The 17,854-nt window shown below is 50.8% G+C and overlaps 1 protein-coding gene and 1 pseudogene across 1 annotated transcript; one reads left to right on the forward strand and one right to left on the reverse strand.

Moving 5' to 3' along the window:
- Window positions 1-515: 515 nt before the first annotated feature.
- DDRGK1 (DDRGK domain containing 1) lies at window positions 516-11,740 on the reverse strand. Its single transcript, XM_036245268.1, has 9 exons — window positions 11,601-11,740; window positions 10,173-10,379; window positions 8,940-9,052; window positions 8,593-8,694; window positions 5,728-5,850; window positions 5,353-5,391; window positions 2,065-2,121; window positions 1,352-1,400; window positions 516-976 (listed from the first exon to the last, which is right to left on the reverse strand). The coding sequence occupies exons 1-9, from the start codon at window positions 11,689-11,691 to the stop codon at window positions 810-812; spliced, it is 948 nt and encodes a 315-aa protein (XP_036101161.1). The 5' UTR covers window positions 11,692-11,740; the 3' UTR covers window positions 516-809.
- Window positions 11,690-15,304, forward strand: LOC118618501 (annotated as a pseudogene).
- The last annotated feature ends 2,550 nt before the right edge of the window (window positions 15,305-17,854 follow it).

The raw sequence follows: 17,854 nt of genomic DNA on the forward strand, positions 1-17,854 counted from the left end.
AGAGAGACTGACCCTCCAGGAGACACACATCTCCCATCTCACACCCACTCCTGAGCATATGGTCCTCACATCCACTCGTGGGTGGAATCACCCACACCTTTTCAACTTGTCAAAAATGTAGAGCTGAATTCGTGTGATGTGCTGTATGAAGTAATGCCCTTCCATGGCGCAATTCTATCCAACTCAACCAAGTCCCCCCTTCCTTCCACCTGCTCCACAAGCCGCTGGCCCAGCCTCGCACCCTCTCTGACCTCCTTTCCCTCTTAAAGACTAATGTTCCCTAGCACTCCTTCCTTGGCACGGCTCATTAGCTCTCTCCCTAAGGGCTCTCAGCCCTCCTTAGGGCTCCTGAATCCATATAAAAGATGGTGAGACCTCCCTCCTCAGTTACGGGAGACATGGCACAAAAGGTTTCTCACTTTTGCTCTGGGAAGGGGGAAGAACAGGAAGACCTCCTCCAGGCCTTGGGAGCTTGGCTTGCAGGGTACAAAGGAACACAGTAAATGCTCAGTATTTTTTTTTGAATGAATGAATACTTGATAAGAAAAGAACTTCCATCTGCTTCCGTAGAACACTCCACCCTCCCTCCCAAACCCAGATATATTGAGGCTTAGATTTCACCTGCTCACCTGGGATCCCAGGCCAGGCCTTCTGCCACACCAAGCCACACCAAGCTCAGCAGTGCTCACAGGCCTTTAATCTAGAACTGCCTGGCCACACTCCATCACTGCCCCAGGATGGTGGAGAGGGATAAAGATGTATGGTCAGGTAGGCCATGCCAGCTCTGAGTCCAAGAGGGAAGGCCTACGTCAGGCTGGGGCCTGGGCAGGGGGCTCCTGGCCCCAGGCGATGAGGGAGTTGCTGGCCTGGGCAAGCTCGGTGATGGACACCCGGCCCCGCTGTCGAATGAAGTTAGCCACAGCAGCCAGTTCCTCCGGGGTTATGTAGATGAACTTGCCCCGGTCGTCAATCACACCTGTGGGGACACACAGGTTGTGGGAGTGAGCCTTCTGGGCCTTCCTCATCTGGCCTGAGAATGCCCTCCCACCCCTTCACAACTGGCTCCAAGCCCTCCAGGCCTGCCTGCCTGCCTGCCTGGCCTTTCCTGGCTGCATCTAATTCTGGCTAGGTGTCAAGTCAGGCTTCCTTGCCTGTCCTGGTCACCCTGAGCCATCCCCAGGCCTCGGCATGTTCTCCTTGTAACTGTGCCCTCCTGCTCAGTGTTCCTCAGTGCACACTGTTCCTCCCAGCCTTGGTTATCATCCTGCCTCTGCAGCAAGTCCCTGGAGCCCCTTGTGGCTAGACACTCCCCAAGGTCAAGGCCTGTAGTGATTGATTCTCATCTTCTTACCTGTCAGAGTCCCCTCAGCCAGCAGGTCCTGAATGCGGTTTATGGTGTCCTGTGAGGAGAACAACTCTCAGAGCAGAGACAGGCACTGCCGTCCCCAGAAAAGGCACCTGCAACCTCCCTGCCACCACAGCCAAATCTCCTCTTCCCATTCTCATGGCTGCACCCCGCCCCAATGTGACTCTCTGGTTCTCCTCTAGAGGGGATCAGGGCAGAAGGGGCTCTGGTCCGAGGGGGCTCTGGTCCGAGGGCTCTGCAAGACCCCCAAGGGAGGCGCTTTACCAACCAGGAGAGGAGCAGTGATGACATTTGGCCATGAAGGCTGGTACAGCCTGTTTGCAAGAGTTGTCAAGATAACTGGATTTGAGCTGCTTCAGTTACTGGGGCTGCTGGAGTCACAGGACTTTAATCTTTCCTTCCTTGCCTGTTCTTTCATCTAGTAGAAAGGCAGGATTCTATCTTGGAAAAATGCCTCTTGGATTTTTAAACAGAATGTGACTCTTCATTCATAAAATAAAAATATATTTGAAAACTCAAAAAAAAAAAAAAATCCTGCAAGATTGTTGGGGTGCCAAGAGAGTCCTACTCTCTACTCCCTCCTGGTTGGGGGCAGGGTGGAGGGGAATCAAGACTCTCCATCTTTAGGGCAGGCCCCCTGACAGCCACACAGATCCCGCTGCCACACTCCACACAGCAGGCCACCTTCCAGGGCTCACCTGAGTCCGCAGGCCCACCTGGGAAGCCAGGTCTTCCAAGAGCACGACTTTGGACTGCTACAGAGAGAGGGAGAAAAGGGAGGGAGTCTGAGTGGGCAAATCCCTCTCAGCACAGACTGAGGTGTGCATTCTGATCTGCTTTGGGTGGCTGGGTAACACTGTATAGATCCTTATGGGGGAGTTTGATCCCCTCACACACTCACTCACACTGTCTCCTACCACCCACATACACTCATAAACTCTCTCCTTCCTCTCCTAGTGGGAAGGTATCTGCCTAAAACCACCACCTGGCCCACAGGCTCCATCCTGGACTGGGCACACCAAAACAGACACACATGTAGAGACCAAGTCCAGCTGTTACCTTCTCTGGAGCCAACTGTATCTTTTAAAAACTTTTTTTTTCTTTATTAATTTTAGAGAGGAAGGGAGAGGGAGAGAAAGCTAGGAACATCGATGAGAGAGAACACTGATTGGCCGCCTCCTGCATGTCCCTCACTGGGGATCAGGCTCACAACCTGGGCATGTGCCCTGCCCAGGAATCGAACCAGCAACCTCTTGGTGCATGGGTCGATGCTCTACCACTGAGCCACACCGGACGGGCGCCAGCTGTATCTTTTTAACATCACTGACAGGTTGCAAGGGGAAGCACCATAAGATGAAGGAATGGGGTGACAGTTGCCAGAAGCTATTTTTAAAAAAACTGTCACCAGGTCCTGGTCGGTGTTGCTCAGTGGTTAGAATGTCAGTCTGCACACCAAAGGAATTGGGTTCAATTCCAGTCAAGAGCATGTACCTGGGTTGCAGGTTGGATCCCTGGCCCTGGTCGGGGCGCATACAGGAGACAACCAATCGATATGTCTTTCTCACATTGATGTTTCTCTCTCTTTTCCCCGCTCCTTTCCTCTCTCTAAAAATCAATGGAAAAAATATCCTCAAGTGAGGATAAACAACAAAAACCAAACCAAACAAACAAAAAACACACACACAAAACTGTCACCAGGACTTCTATTTGCTGAGGACCTGCTGCCGGGACAAAACACTGATTAGTTTGGTGACCAAATCGTAGCTCCTGTCCTTGAGCTCCCAGCCAGGCAAGAATGTGGACAAGGAGAGAGCAGATAAAAGGGCCCGACAGGCAGGGGTCTCAGTAGAGGCTCATTTCCACCTTGCCTTTGCTTATCGTCCCTGCATCTCTTCACACCATCTGAGGCACTGTGCCCACCCTTCAAATAACTGTTGTGAACACTCAGTGCTTTCCACGCAGTCATGTTCCACATGCTTCCCTTAAACCCTTGGCAAAAACTTTAGTTCAGGGGGAATAGCTGAGGGTCCACTGCTGGGTCCTACACATGTATGTGCCCTGCCTCCCCTGCAAACAGACAGCATATGACTCGAGAAGGCAGTCTTGTATGTTCCTGTGATTCTTTCACAGCAAACGAGCTGGGGGAGGAGTGGCGTGGTGACACCTTCTGGGCTGAGATGGCATATGACTGTTCTAAATGTCGAACCCCGAATGTGCAAGCAGGGAGAGAGAGCAAGTGGCAGTCAGACAAGGGACTGGGCCAGCACCAGGTGACCTGGCCAGCTGGCCTCTTCCTACAAAGCAGGCAGCAGGTGCTGGGTTCTCAGAGACAGCTCAGAGTGGGAACACAGAGTCACCCCAGGTGGTCCCTGAAGACTGTGTGAGGGGTGCTGGGCCAAAAGTCTGTTTGGAAAAACAAACAAACCTAGCCCTGATCAGAAAGGAGAGGACCAACTGACAAGAATAAGCCAGACCTACACCTCACATAAACTATGCTGGGCTCGGCCCCGGCTGCTGGGGCTCAGTTGGCTGCCGTGGCTCAGTTGGCTGGGCATCGTCCCTTGCACCAAAAGGTTGCTGGTTCGGTTCCAGGTCAGGGCGCATGCCCGGGTTACACGCTCAACCCCCAGTGGGGGCTGTGCAGGAGGCACCTGATCTGTTGATGTTCCTCTTTCCCTCTCCCTTCCATTCTCCCTAAAACTCAATTTAAAAATCTTAAAAAACAAAACAACTACGCTAGGCACAGAAATGTGCCACCAGTTCTGAAATCCTAAGATAAAAGGGCTCGCCAGTCTGGAGCCAGGAGGGCAGGTGGGCTGAATTTTGCAAGCCCTCCGTTTCCCTGCTGACAGAAGCTCTGGGAAAATCAGACAGCACAGGCGGGAAAGACCTCTAGGGTTCAGGAGTCTGGAGGACCACCAGAAAACGGCTACTCCCAGCCACTGAAAGGGGGCTGGAACTGCGCTGGGCCTTTTCTCAGGTCTCCATAGAGGGGAAGCTAAAGCTGACGGGGGAGGGCTTCCTGGAGGAAAGACACAGGACCATGGTGCTGCCCACGGGTATATGGGGACAGAAAGCTTCAAACAGCAGCAGGGAAGTGTGAGAGACGCCCTGACCAGGCTGCAGCCCTCACTCTCGTGTGCCAGGATGCAGAATGGGCTCCATTGCAGGGGAATGGGCACAGCCTGAGGGAGCGTCTTCCTCTTGGGAAGCTCTGGCCCCCAGGCTGTGCGCCCAGCCCCTTGCTGCTGGGAGGCATGAAACCCTGCTCTCAGTTCAGGAGGTGGGGGGAGGATTATGCAAGCCCTGGCTCCTTGGCACCCCCTCGTCCCACCCCCACCCCCGCTCCCTCTGCGCTCCTTCCCTCAGCCGCCTCTGCTCCTCTAAGCTGCTCTTGAAATCCTCTCATCCTTCGTGGGAGAGGAGAAGTTGCTTAGCAGCAAAGCAGAGCCGGACAGTGCTTATGCAACTCGGAGTAGCACCCGGTGGCCTGCAGACACAAGGCGACACACCTGCCACCCCGCCCTAGATTCCAAAGGGAGCAGCATCACTTCCTCCCCACCCCCAACACCCAAGTTCCAGGTCAGGAACACATGGCAGAGGATGCTTGTTTCAAGTCAGCGGAGCCTCAGATGACAGAACTGACAGAAACCATGTGCGCGTGAAGTTGAAAACACAGTGACTCACTGAGCATGGGGTCTGAAGAGCAGGGAAACTGTCAAACCCTGGGTGTGAGGAAGCGATCAAAGGCTCATGCCTCCCACACAGAGCCAGGTCCTTCTCCACCTTCGGGATCAGAGAAGAGGCTCTCCTGGCCAGGACCCCAGCCACTCTGCCCTTCTCGGGCCTGAGGCCCACTCCTGCATGAGCTTGAGTGAAACTCCTACAGCTCCTATTGGGTCTGCTCCCTCCAGACCCTGAGGAGGATACACACACACACACACACAGAGGAAGCTGATATCAGGCTCAGCTCTTTGGTTTCTTACCTTAATGTAGTTGATGAACTCTATCAGGAAGCTGTGGGACTAGAGGAGCAGAGAAACCACAGTGAGTGTCCCCCTTGCAGAGGGCAGGGGTGTGTGCCTACCCACCTGAGAGCCACCTGCCTGTGTCTGCTTGTGTGCCTGCCCAACCACCTGTATGTGACGCCTGCCTTCGCCAGCAGCACAGCCTCCCATGGTGAGGGTTCAGGAGGCACCACCTCTCCCGGGGACAAGGCCTTTCGCTGCTAGAGCCTGCTGGCCATCATGCACTCCCATCTGCCACTGCCTAAATGTCTGGAATGCGATGGCCCATCTTGGGTCCGCCACAGGCCTGCCATGGTGGATGCAGGGAGGGTTTCGCGGGAGTGGCAGGCCCACCTGTTCCTCAGTCATGGTCTCGCTCACGCCCTCCTCCTCCACCACGAAGGCCTCCTTCAGTTTCAGGTACTCCTCATGCTCCCGCTGGGCCTGCTCCTCCCGGGCTTTCCTTTCCTCCTCCTCCTGTGAACACAGAGGGGGCAAGGGTCAGGTATCTGGGAGCAGGTGCCCACCCATCCCTGTTCTGGTCCTGCCCCCGCAGGGCACAGGGCACACAGCTCGGCCCTTTTTCAGGGACAGAGCTCCTTTAAGAGTCCTGTCCCCCTGGTCCTCACGCTGAGCAGAAGGCAGAGGGCCCTCTCCTCACCAGTGCCATCACCTCCCAGACAAATGCCGCTCAGCCCCCTCTCCTTGAAGCCCTGCCATGACCCCACCCAAAATATCCTCCAGTCACCCCCTCTCTCTCCTGTTATGTTCAAGCAAACAGCCAGGCTCCATTGCCTCACCACCTGTTCAGCTCTCCGGCCCACTGTCATCTGGCTTCTGCATACCCAGCTCCTCTGAAACAACTCCTTCTACAGTCTCACCCATGCCCTTAATCCCACCAAATCCATGGGACAACCGTCAGGCCTCACATCCCTGTCCTCTCAGTGGCACTGGGCAGACCTGACTCTTCCCTTTCTTGGCTTCCAGACCCCACCCTCTTCTCTACTTCCTCCTGTTCCTGGGCCATTCTTCCTGCCTCCTTCCATCACCCAGCCCTGTCCCTTCTCCCTCCTCCAGTCCCTCTCCATGCCCAGGGCATCAACAACCATTTTCTTGCCAGTGACTGCCACAGCTGTATCCCTGACCAAATTTCTACTCTCAAGCACATGACTTCCCACCTGATGCACCTACTGGGCTGTCACAAAGGCACCTCAAATTGAACCATGTTCCAGATAGACCCTGTGATCTACTCCTCACACGTCTGGTCCTCTTCCTGAGTCCCCAGCTCAGTGAGTCACTCAGCCATCTGGTCAGCTGCCCCAGTCAGAAATAAGGTCCCATCAACCACTTCTTTCTGTAACTTCCAGAAAGCTTCTCAGTCCATCCAAGCCACTCCATCACCACCACCCCCTAGTACAACAACCTCCCCTCGACCTAACCCATTTTCCAGAGCTCCCAGAAAGATATTTTCAAAACATGAAGCTCAAGCTGGAACAGGATATATACAAGATGAGCCTGAAGCACCTTGCAGTACCAAAAGTAAGAAAACAATGAAAGTATGTCAAAGGTACACAGCAGCCAACTGAAAGAGCTCCTAATGGCTAACGTTGGAACAATAGCAATAACAAAATAGATAAGATGGTATTGGATTATAACACAAAGCACAGTGTGGCTCAGTGGATTGAGTGTCATCCCATGACCTGAGAGGTCCCTGTGCGATTCCCAGTCAGGGCACATGCCCAGGTTTTGGGCTCAATCCCCAATAGGGGGTGTGCAGGAATTGATGTTTCTCTCTCACATCGATGTTTCTATCTCTCTCTCTCTCTGTCTCCTAAAAAAACACAAAAATAGGCCTGGCCAGTTTGGCTCAGCAGTTAGAGCCTCGGCCTGCAGTCCAGAGAGACCCGGGATCGGTTCCCACTAGGGGCATGTACCTCGGTTGCAGTTTGTCCCTGGCCCTGGTTGGGTCATGAGGGTGGCAGCCACTCGATGTGTTCCTTTCATGTTGACGTTTCTCTCTCTCTCTCTCCATCTCTCTCCCTCCCACTCTATCAGAACAAAAAATGGGGGAATGTCCTCAGGTGAGGATAACAAAATAAGTAAAATATGTTGTGTTGAAGATGGCACTTCCTTCCAGAAATTCATAACTCCAGTCTAACCATGAGAAAAACATCAGCCAAACACAAACTGAGGAACATTCTACACAATGCTTTCCTAGTACTCCTCAAAACAATCAAGATCATCCAAAGCAAGTCTGAGAAACTGTCACAACCCAGAGGAGCCTAAGAAGACATGACAACTAAGTGTAATGTGGTATCTTGAATGGGATTCTGGAAAAGAAAAAGGATAGTGGGGGAAAACTAAGGAGATCTAAATAATGTGTGGGGTTTAGTTAATAATAATGCATCCATATTAATTGTGAGAAATATGCCACAGTAGGTAAGATGTTAACAAAAGGAGAAACTTAGTGAGGGGGAGAAGAGCCCCCAGGATATTTGAAGGTGCATTAGACAGAGTCAACATTCATAAAGGTGAACAACCTTCTCTGCTAATGCCTCCCCTATGCTGTGTTCTGGTCCATTCACTACAGCACTGATAGCCAGGCTTTCTGCCATCCAGCACCCCAGGACAACGAGGCCAGTCAGAGCCCAAAGGTACCAAACTATGGGGTCTTCCCAGCTGGGGCAGCCCTGGCTCTCCCCCTATATCACATCACATCTTTGCGATATTCCCTTGACACCGGGTTCTCAGAAGGAAGGAAGCATCTGGCAAACAGATGCTCATTAACCACCTTTACTGCAGTGGCTCCCATCCCTGAGCATCTCCTCCATGCCAGGCCCTAAACAGAACCTGGCTCAGGCAGGGTCCACCACCTCTCACAGTGACCTGTAACAGCCTCAAGGCCCTCAGGATCCAACCCCACCCCCCTTACCTCTTTGACCCTCTCCTTGCTTACTAGCCACTCCCACCATCTCAATGTTTTTAAAGAACTCCGGGTATGTCGATATAACACATACATAAAAATTCCCATCTCAGGCTCTGCTTTTCAATAGCAGCTTTACACAGACTGCTATCTACAGCCCAGGGACCAAGTAAACCAGGGCCTGCCCCTGCGCCTGGTCTCTGGCCCAGCTTCTGCGTTGGAGGAGTTGGGAAGCTGCATGGGAAACAAGGCTGTCTGGTCAGGTGTCAGAAGTCAGTATCTGGGGTCAGCCTCACCTTCTGTTTCTCTTCCAGTCGAAGCCGCTCCTCCTCCTTCTTCCACTCTGCCTCACGCTGGGACTCAAGGCGTTTCCGCTCCTCACGCTCAGCCTCCTCTGCCTGGAGAGAGGCCTTCAGAGGGGCACATGCCCACCCCCAGCTAGAGCTTGCCCACCTCCCAAAGAGGACAGGGCAGGCAATGCCTGGGCCAGGCCGCACACCAAGGCTGCAGGAGACAAAGCCAGGCAAGCAGCAAACACCAGCCCAACACGCAAAGAGCCTCAAGGGGAGGGTCCGCCACAGGGGACAGGGAAGGCAGGGCCCTTTCCCACTTCCCAGAGCTGCACCCCACCCCTCCTGCTTGCCTCACGCTGGGCTTTTCGTGCTTGTTTCTCTTCCAGTTTCCGTAGTTTCTTGGCTCCAATTTTCCCTGACAGGTGAGTTTCCACTGGCTTCTCGCTGTCTTCTTCCTCGTGGGCTAAGTGTGGTCAGAAAAAGACACTTCAGGTCCTGACTAGAGAGGACCGATGATGATGGATCCACCCCAGCCCTGTCCCTGCCTCATGGGGTTCCCCTTTCACCCACCTGCAAATATCACTAGCCCGGCTCTGCCCTCCAGAGGCATCTGCTATGAATGCAGAAATTAGGGGTGTTGGGAGGGTGAGGAGGCCACAGGGCAAGGGAAGAGATAACTTTGGATGCTGCATAGCCATAGAGGGAAGCACCAGGTTCCAATATCTGAATGTCTGTAGATCACAGGCAGGACTGTCTGGGCTTGCAGAGTTCTCTGCTTTCTGTCTCTAAGCCAAAGCTCCAGGGAAGGATCGTCTCAAGAGAAATGTATCCACCCCCCCATCCCCCTGCCCAATCATCCTCACTGTGGTCAGGAATGGCTGAAGGTTCTGGGCTCAGTCCCTGCCCAGGGTTACCCCTGTGACCCACTAGACCAAAGGCAAAAGACAGCCCAAACCCCAGGATTATTGCAGGGCCAAAGATGCTGCAAGACCAGGTTAGATTCCTGAGCAGCAAGGATGTTTGACTCCAGGTCTGAGGGATGGTACGGCAGAGAGCCTATTTTTTTAGCCAGAGGCTAAAAAGGGCCAAGGGCAAAAGCCCCAAATGCCTCCTCCTCATGCTCAGGCCAACTGTGGGGCACTGGAGAGGAGATATTCTTTCCCATAAAGGCTCCTGTCAAAAAAATATCTCTATCCTCAAACTTTTCTTAGGTTACAGGCAACCCCACACCAGAAACTGCAGAAGCTCTTAGCCGCAAACTCTGGCCCTGGGGTGAGGCCCGCAGGGAATGAGTGTGCCATACCAGGAAGGGTGCTGGGATATAAGGAGTGGACTGAGGAACTCTCGTGGAACCCTGCCCTCCTGCTTGGACATTGAGAACCAAGATGAAGGAAAAGGTTGGCCCAATAAAATAAGGGTCAGGATCTAGAACTTCTGGTTCTTAGTACCAAAGGCCGAGTCCCAAGCCTGGCTCCAGATATCCCTCCCACACAATGGCTTCACACGGTTCTTCCGCCCAGTTTTTTGAAGTCCTCTCACCCCCTAAACCAATTCCCTTCCTCTACAGGCTATGCCTCACTCACCTGGGATGATGGCCTCCTCCTCATTCTCATCCACCTCCGACCTGGCCACCCGCTGGGCTTGATGCTGGGCCTGCAGACGGCTGCCCAGGTCCCTGCGGCGCCGGGGTCTACCCCCAGGCCTCTGCTCCTCGGGCTCCAGGGGCCGAGGCTGGGCCACTCGGCCTGTTATTATCGGCTCTTCTCCATTGTGCAGTGGCTCTTGCCCAGCTGTAGAGAAGAGAGGAACCATAATGCTGTCCAGCAGTCCAATCCTTCTGATGGCAGGGGAGGAACATCCCGAAAGTCTCTTCCTCCTCTACTCATCTTCCTCCAGGCTCCTGATACCCAGAGCACAAACTCCAACTTCAGACCACTGAGGCACTTACAACCCAGACCCACACCTTGGTCCTACTGCACAGCAAGATCACCTTTTCCTTCCTGCCTATGTTGATACCTTTCCCCTCAAGGTTCCACCTTTCCAGCTGGCCCATCAGCAGATTACCACCCTGATGGAGCAAGATAGACGTGAAGCTCTACCTCCTCCAGGAAGTCCACTTTGACCTCTCCAGATCTCACCACTGCAGGACTGCACTTCTTTCTTGCCCACCACCACCTGCCATGGTTTTATCTGACACTACAACCAGAGAGCCCACCTAGGGGCTGCCCTTCCTCTGAGGAGGATTTGTTGGCTATCTGCCTTACCTCAGCGCCCCTCCCCTGCCCTTGGAGCATGCAGGTGCCCGGAAGTAGCTTGTGGGCCCAGAGAGCGGGAGAGACATTACTCACAAAGCCATATGCTGACAAGAAAAGGGGGTGGGGTAGAGAATGATGGGTGTATCTGCTCTATGCCCTGGCCGACGAATGACACAGCCTTCTGATCAGAGTGTGGAACAGGGAGGAGGGTGCACGGGTGTCTCTGAGCGGAAAGGAGAGAGCTTCAGGCGGTTCCCTGGAGCTGCCTCATGCTCCTTCCAGCTCGTGGGGAGGCAGAAAGCACAGGGGCCCCCTTCTTGGCACCCACTCTGGAGCCATCCTGGGAGAAATGGGAAAATCCTACGGCCTCTCCAACGGGCGCAGACAGGGATCGCCCCCATGAGGGATGTCAGTGTATGTCCGCCAGGGCCGAGCCCCTCTGGGTCTGTAGGTATGGAGTGCCAGGGGGCGAGAGCAGATATGGGACAAGGCTGTCTTCTGGGGCCAGGAGAAAGGTCTCGGGGCGCTGCCATCCCGTCCGCGGGCTCCAGCACCGCGGTTCCCGCCGGCCCCCCTAGTGACGTACGCGCCTGCACGCGAGCTGCCTGACGCTGGGCTTAGCGGTGCCCGGCGCCTGGATCCTCGTCAGCCTTGCCAGGCGTGCCGGCGCATGCGCAGGAGCGGCGGCGCGACGGCCTACCAAGGCTTAGGTCAGAGAACACGGCCCACCGGCCCGGGCGCGGCGTCATCTCCTACCTGCCGCCGCTTGGCCTCGTCTGCGACTCAGGAACAGGATAAGGCCGACAAGTACTGCCGCCGCCACCAGGTACACCACGGGGGCTACCATGGCCACGGCTTCCAAGCGATACCTACACGTCCACCCTGAGGCCCGGGATCTCCCAGGCCCCGCCCAACGCCCATATGGCCCCAACCCTTCCCCATTATAGACTCCGCCCACCACTCTGGGCCCCGCCCAGGCCATGCGTTTCACTAAGAGACCTCAATTTTTTATTTAAAAATGAATTTGGGGCCCTGGGTCGGTTTGGCTCAGCGGTTAGAGCGTCGGCCTGCGGTCCGGAGACACCCGGGTTCGGTTCCCGCTATGGGCACGTACTTCGGTTGCAGTTTGTCCCCGGCCCTGGTTGGTCCTGCGGGTGGCAGCCACTCGATGTGTCCCTTCACATCGATGTTTCTCTCTCTCTCTCGCTCCCTCCCGCTCTATCTGAACAAAAAATGGAAAAATGTCCTCTGGTGAGGATAAAAACAAAAAACAAAAACAAAAAACAAATAAGTAAACATTTAAAAAATTAAATTAAATTAAATTAACATGGAAGGAAACATGTTAAGTGGAAATTATTGCAAACACTTATGTGCAGCGTGACAACACTAACATGTTTTTAATGCACTAAATAATATTAGTGTTTATGGAAACATACATACTATGTGGAAAAAATACAAAAAGATACTTGGGCATAATACACACGAACTTCAGATGACATGTTAACATCTGTTAATAATGCACCAATTACCTTTGGGGAGAGAAGAAAATGGATGAGATTAAGACAGAACTTTGGCCCTGGCCAGTATGGCTCAGCGGTTAGAGCGTGGGCCCACGGACCTGAGAGTCCCAGGTTTGGTTCCCGATAAGGGCATGTACCATGGTTGCAGTTTGTCCCCGACCCCGGTTGGGGTCATGTGGGTGGCAGCCACTCGATGTGTCTCTCTCACATTGATGTTTCGCTCTCTCTCTCCCTACCCCTCTGCCTCCTGCTCTGTCTGAAGATAAATGCAAAAACATGTCCTTGGGTGAGGATAAAAAAAAAAGACAGAACTTTGTATCTGTGACATTTAATTTTGTTGAAAGGGTGAGAGACCAAATCTTCCGTTTATTATTATTTTTAAAATTTTTGTTTTCTTTATTGATTTTAGGGAGAGAGGAAAGGGGAGAGAGAGAGATAGAAACATCAATGAAAGAGAACATCGATTGACTGCCTTATCCATGCCCCTCCCTCACTGGGGATCAGGCCAACAACCTGGGCATATGCCCTGACCAAGAATCAAACCAGTGACCTCTTGGTGCATGGGTTGACACTCAACCACTTAGCCACACCAGCAGGGCCAAAATCTTCCATTTAAATAGTGACATACTTTTGTATTTAGACCTGCCAATTTTATATCTATTTATTTATTTAAAAAATTTTTTTTCTTTATTGATTTTTAGCAAGAGATAGAAACATTGATGAGAGAGAACATCGATTGGCCGCCTCCTGCATGCCCCCCACTGGGGATTTGGCCCACAACCTGGGCATGTGCCCTGACCAGGAATTGAACTGGCAACCCCTTGGCGCATGGGTTGACACTCAACCAGTGAGCCACACCAGCTGGGCTATATTTATTTTAAAGTAAAATTAGCTTTATTGGGTTGTACAAAAATTAGTGATACAGTTTTCCATAGTGAGCTCTTGGAAATTAAATACCCACAGGGAATTTAAATTCCCCGTTAATTCTTAAGAATTTATAAAATTTATAAAATTCTTAAGAATTTATAAAGAAAAAGGGACAGATTATACTTTGATAAAATTGTTTCATCTTTTCTTTTTGTTCATCCTCACCTTAGGATATTTTTTTCTATTGATTTTTAAGAGAATGGGAGGGATAGAGAGAGAGAAAGATCAATGTGAGAGAGGCACATCAATTGGTTGCCTTCCACACGTGCCCCTAAAGGAACTGGGGATTGAACCTGCAACCCAGGTACATGCCCTTGACCTGAAATGGAACCCACCACCCTTTAGTGCTCTGGCCAACGCTCTAACCACTGAGAAACACTTGCTAGGGCAATGAGGTTTATGTATTTTCTTAAAAATATTTTTTCCATTGATTTTTAAAATTTTTTAGAGAGAGTGGAAGGGAAGGAGGTAGAGAGAGAGAAACATTGATGTTGAGAGAGACACATCGATTGTTTGCCTTCTACACAGCTCTGGTCAGGGCAGGCCAGGCATGTGCCCTTGACCAGAATCGAAGGATGACCTTTTGGTCCGAGGGCTGACACTCTAACCATTGGGAACACCAGCCAGGGCAATTAAATTTAAAAACAAAACAAAACTGGGTGCCCTGGCTGGATAGCTCAGTTGGTTAGAGCATTGACCCAATAAATACACCAAGGTTGTGGGTTCGATCCCTGGTCAGAACACACAACAGAATCAACTAAAGAATGCATAAATAAGTGGAATAACAAATCGATGTTTCTACCTCTCCATCCTCCTTCTCTCTAAATAAATAAATTTTTTAGAAATTAAGAAAAAAAAGGGACAGGCTCTTTCCAGCTGGCAAGAAGCCATTTCTCAGGACAACTGGCATAAGTGCCGCAAGACCAGGGGCAAGAGAAAACCTTATCACAAGAAGCAAAAACATGAGCTAGGATGCCCTGCTGCCAACACTAAGATCGGCCCCCGCCCATACACACCTATGTACTGGGAGGCACCAAGAAGTACCTACCTTGAGGCTGGACGTGAGCAACTTCTCCTGGGGTTCAGAGTGTTGTTCATGCAAAACAAGGATTATTTATGTTGTCTTCAATGCATGTAACAACAAATTGGTCCATACCAAGACCCTAGGAAAGAACTGCATCGTGGCCCTGGCTGGTTTGGCTCGGCAGTTAGAGCGTCGCCTGTGGACCAATGAATCGCGGGTTCGATTCTGGTCAAGGGCACATACCTCGGTTGTGGTTCATCCCTGGCCCTGGTTGGGATTGTGCAGTAGGCAACCAGTCAATGTGTCCCTCTCACATTGATGTTTCTTTGTCTCCCTTTCTCTCCCTCTCCCTCCCACTCTATCTGAAGATATTCAGAAAAATATCCTCAGGTGAGGATTAAAAAAAAAGAACTTCATTATGTTCACTGACAGCACATAGTACAAACAATGTTAGGAATCCCACTAGGCACTGCCCCTGGGCCAAAGGAAGGGGGCCAAGCTGACTCCTGAGGAGGAAGAATTTTGTTTTGTTTTTTAAAATCCTCACCTGAAGATATTTTTCCATTGATTTTCAGGTAGAGTGGGAAAGAGAGAGAGAAACATCAATGTGAGAGACACACATCCATTTGTTGCCTCCCACAAGACACCCCCCCCCCCCCAGGGCCAGGGCCAGGGATCAAACCTGCAACCTAGGTACACGCCCTTTGACCTGAAGCAAACCCAAGACCCCTTTGGTCCTTGGGCCTAACCGGCCAGGGTGAGGAAGAGATTTTAAACAAAAAACAATAAAAGTCAGAAGAAATATGATGAAAGGAAAAAGAATGTCAAAATCAGCAGTCTCCTAGAGGAACTGGGCAAGTTCCAATGGGCAAGCTTCTTGCATGGCCGTTTCAAGACCAGGCTGATGTGGCCGAACAGATGGCTATGTGCTGGAGGACAAGGAGTTAGAGTTCCATCTGAGGAAAATCAAGGCCCAGAAAGGCCAATGAGTGTATGGGGATGGGGGATTTGAGAAAATATAACATGTTAACATCTGTTAAGTGGAAATTATTGCAAATGGTTATGTGCAATGTGACATTTATGTTTTGAAAGCACTAAACAATACCACACTGTTAAATTGGAATGGTGGGATCTTGAGCATCTCTTTTATGTTCTGTAAGTTTGGAATATTTCAAAATTTACATTTTAAAATTAAATTTTAAACAAGCAAAATTGGCAGGATAGATTTAATAAAAATAGCTAATGTTGACAATTGTTAGAGTTGGGTGATGGGTACATAGGAGCTCATTATACTTTTTTCTTTTCTTAAAAGATATTTTTATTTTTATTATTATATTTAGTATGTTTTTATTGATTTCAGAAAGAGGAAAGGAGAGGGAGAAAGAGATAGAAACATTGATGTGAGAGAGAACCACCGATCAGCCGCCTCCTTCATGTCCCCCACTGGGAATCAAGTTCACAACCCAGGAATCAAACCAGCGACTTCTTGGTGCTCAACCACTGAGCCTTACTGGCTGGGCCTCTTTTTTTTTAAGTTTGACATTTTTGTTTAAGTTTGAAATTTTCCATAATAAAAGTTTTGTTGCGTTGGCCAGTTTGACTCAACAGTTAGAGTCGGCCCTCAGACCAAAGACTCGAGGGTTTGATTCTGGTCAAGAGTGTGTACCTCAGGTTTAGTTCAGTCCCTGCTGCTGGTCAGGGTCGTCCACTAGGCAACCAGTCAGTACGTCTCTCTCACATTGATGTTTCTCTCCCTCTTTCTGTCCTTCCCTTGCTCCCACTCTATCTGAAGATAAATGGAAAAATATCCTCTGGTGAATATTTTTTTTAAAGTTTATTAAAAGTAAAAATTAAGACTTTAAACATTTTCATAATTTGCATGTGCTCAGAAGTTGCCTGGAAGGGCAAAACAACAAACTGTCAATAGAGACAACTCTTCCTTGTTGCCTCAAACATATCATTTTTATAGCTTTCTTCTGCAGTTCTCAGATTCTCAGAGTCCTGGACCCCAAGCATGTCCCTTAAGGTTTGGGGGAAGACAGGAGGGAGTGGAAAATGGTAGGGAGAGCCCTGGCCGGTTTGGCTCAGCGGTTAGAGTGTCGGCCTGCAGTCCAGAGAGACCCGGGTTCGGTTCCCGCTAAGGGCACGTTACAGTTTGTCCCTGGCCCTGGTTGGGTCGTGCAGGTGGCAACCACTCGATGTGTCCCTTTCACATCGATGTTTCTCTCTCTCTCCCTCCCTCCCACTCTATCTGAACAAAAATATCAAAAAATGTAAAAAAAAGAAAAGAAAATGGTAGGGAGAGCTATCTTCCTGGTCCAGGTGAAAACAACAGGATTGGACTGGTGACAGTCACAGTGGGGGTGAAAAGGAGGAGACTGTGGCCCAGGCCAGTTTGGCTCACAGTTTGGCTCAGCAGTTAGAGCGTCGGCCTGCGGTCCAGAGAGACCCGGGTTCGGTTCCTGCTAAGGGCACATACCTCAGTGGCAGTTTGTCCCCGGCCCTGGTTAGGTCGTGCAGGAGGCAGCCAGTCGATGTGTCCCTTTCACATAGATGTTTCTCTCTCCCTCTCCCTCTCTCCCTCCCACTCTATCTGAACAAAAAATGGAAAGATGTCCTCAGGTGAGAAAAGAAGGGGAGGGGAGGGGAGGGGACTGTGTCATGAACTATTTCAGAGGTAGAATTGATAGAACCTGACAAGCTCCTTTGAGGGCAAGAATTATCCTTCTTTGCTTAACTGGTTTCCCCAATTGAGGGGAGTGTAATTCTAATTCTAGTAAGTTTTCCAGTCATATTCCTTGCTGCAGGGGGTAAACATTCACACATTGGCCCAGCCAGTGTGGCTCAATTGGTTGTGCATCGTCCCATGCACCAAAAGGTCACTGGTTGGATTCCAGGTCAAGGCACATGCCAGGGTTGCAGGCTTTATCCCCCCGTAGGGGGCTTGCAGGAGGCAGCCAATCTATGTTTCTCTCTCATCGTTGTTTCTATCCCTCTCCCTTCCTCTCTTTCTAAAAAAAAAAAATATATCAATAAAAACATTTTTTAAAATTCACATTGTAATTCTAGCATAGTCTATTTAATGAATGAATGAACGATGCAATCTCCTTCCTTTCTGTTCAGAGCAACTAAGAACTTGACTCTCTTTATACGCTGACTCATCAATTAAATGAACCAATCAATACATTTCTCCTTTTATTAAATTTTTTTTATCCTCACCCGAGGACATTTTTCCATTTTTTGTACAGATAGAGTGGGAGGGAGAGAGAGGAAGAGAGAGAGAGGGAAACATTGATGTGAAAGGGACACATCGAGTGGCTGCCACCCGCACGACCAACCAGGGCCGGGGACAAACTGCAACTGAGGTACACGCCCTTAGCGGGAACCGAACCCGGGTCTCTCTGGACCGCAGGCGGACGCTCCAACCGCTGAGCCAAACCGGCCAGGGCATCAATACATTTCTTTTGTTTGTTTTGTTGCTTAGGATTTTCTAACACTTGCAACCAAGAGTCCTGACCAAAGATCACACATACACAAAC

Source organism: Molossus molossus, unplaced genomic scaffold (genome assembly GCF_014108415.1).
Source record: "Molossus molossus isolate mMolMol1 unplaced genomic scaffold, mMolMol1.p scaffold_m16_p_6, whole genome shotgun sequence".
Classification (NCBI taxonomy): Eukaryota; Metazoa; Chordata; class Mammalia; order Chiroptera; family Molossidae; genus Molossus; species Molossus molossus.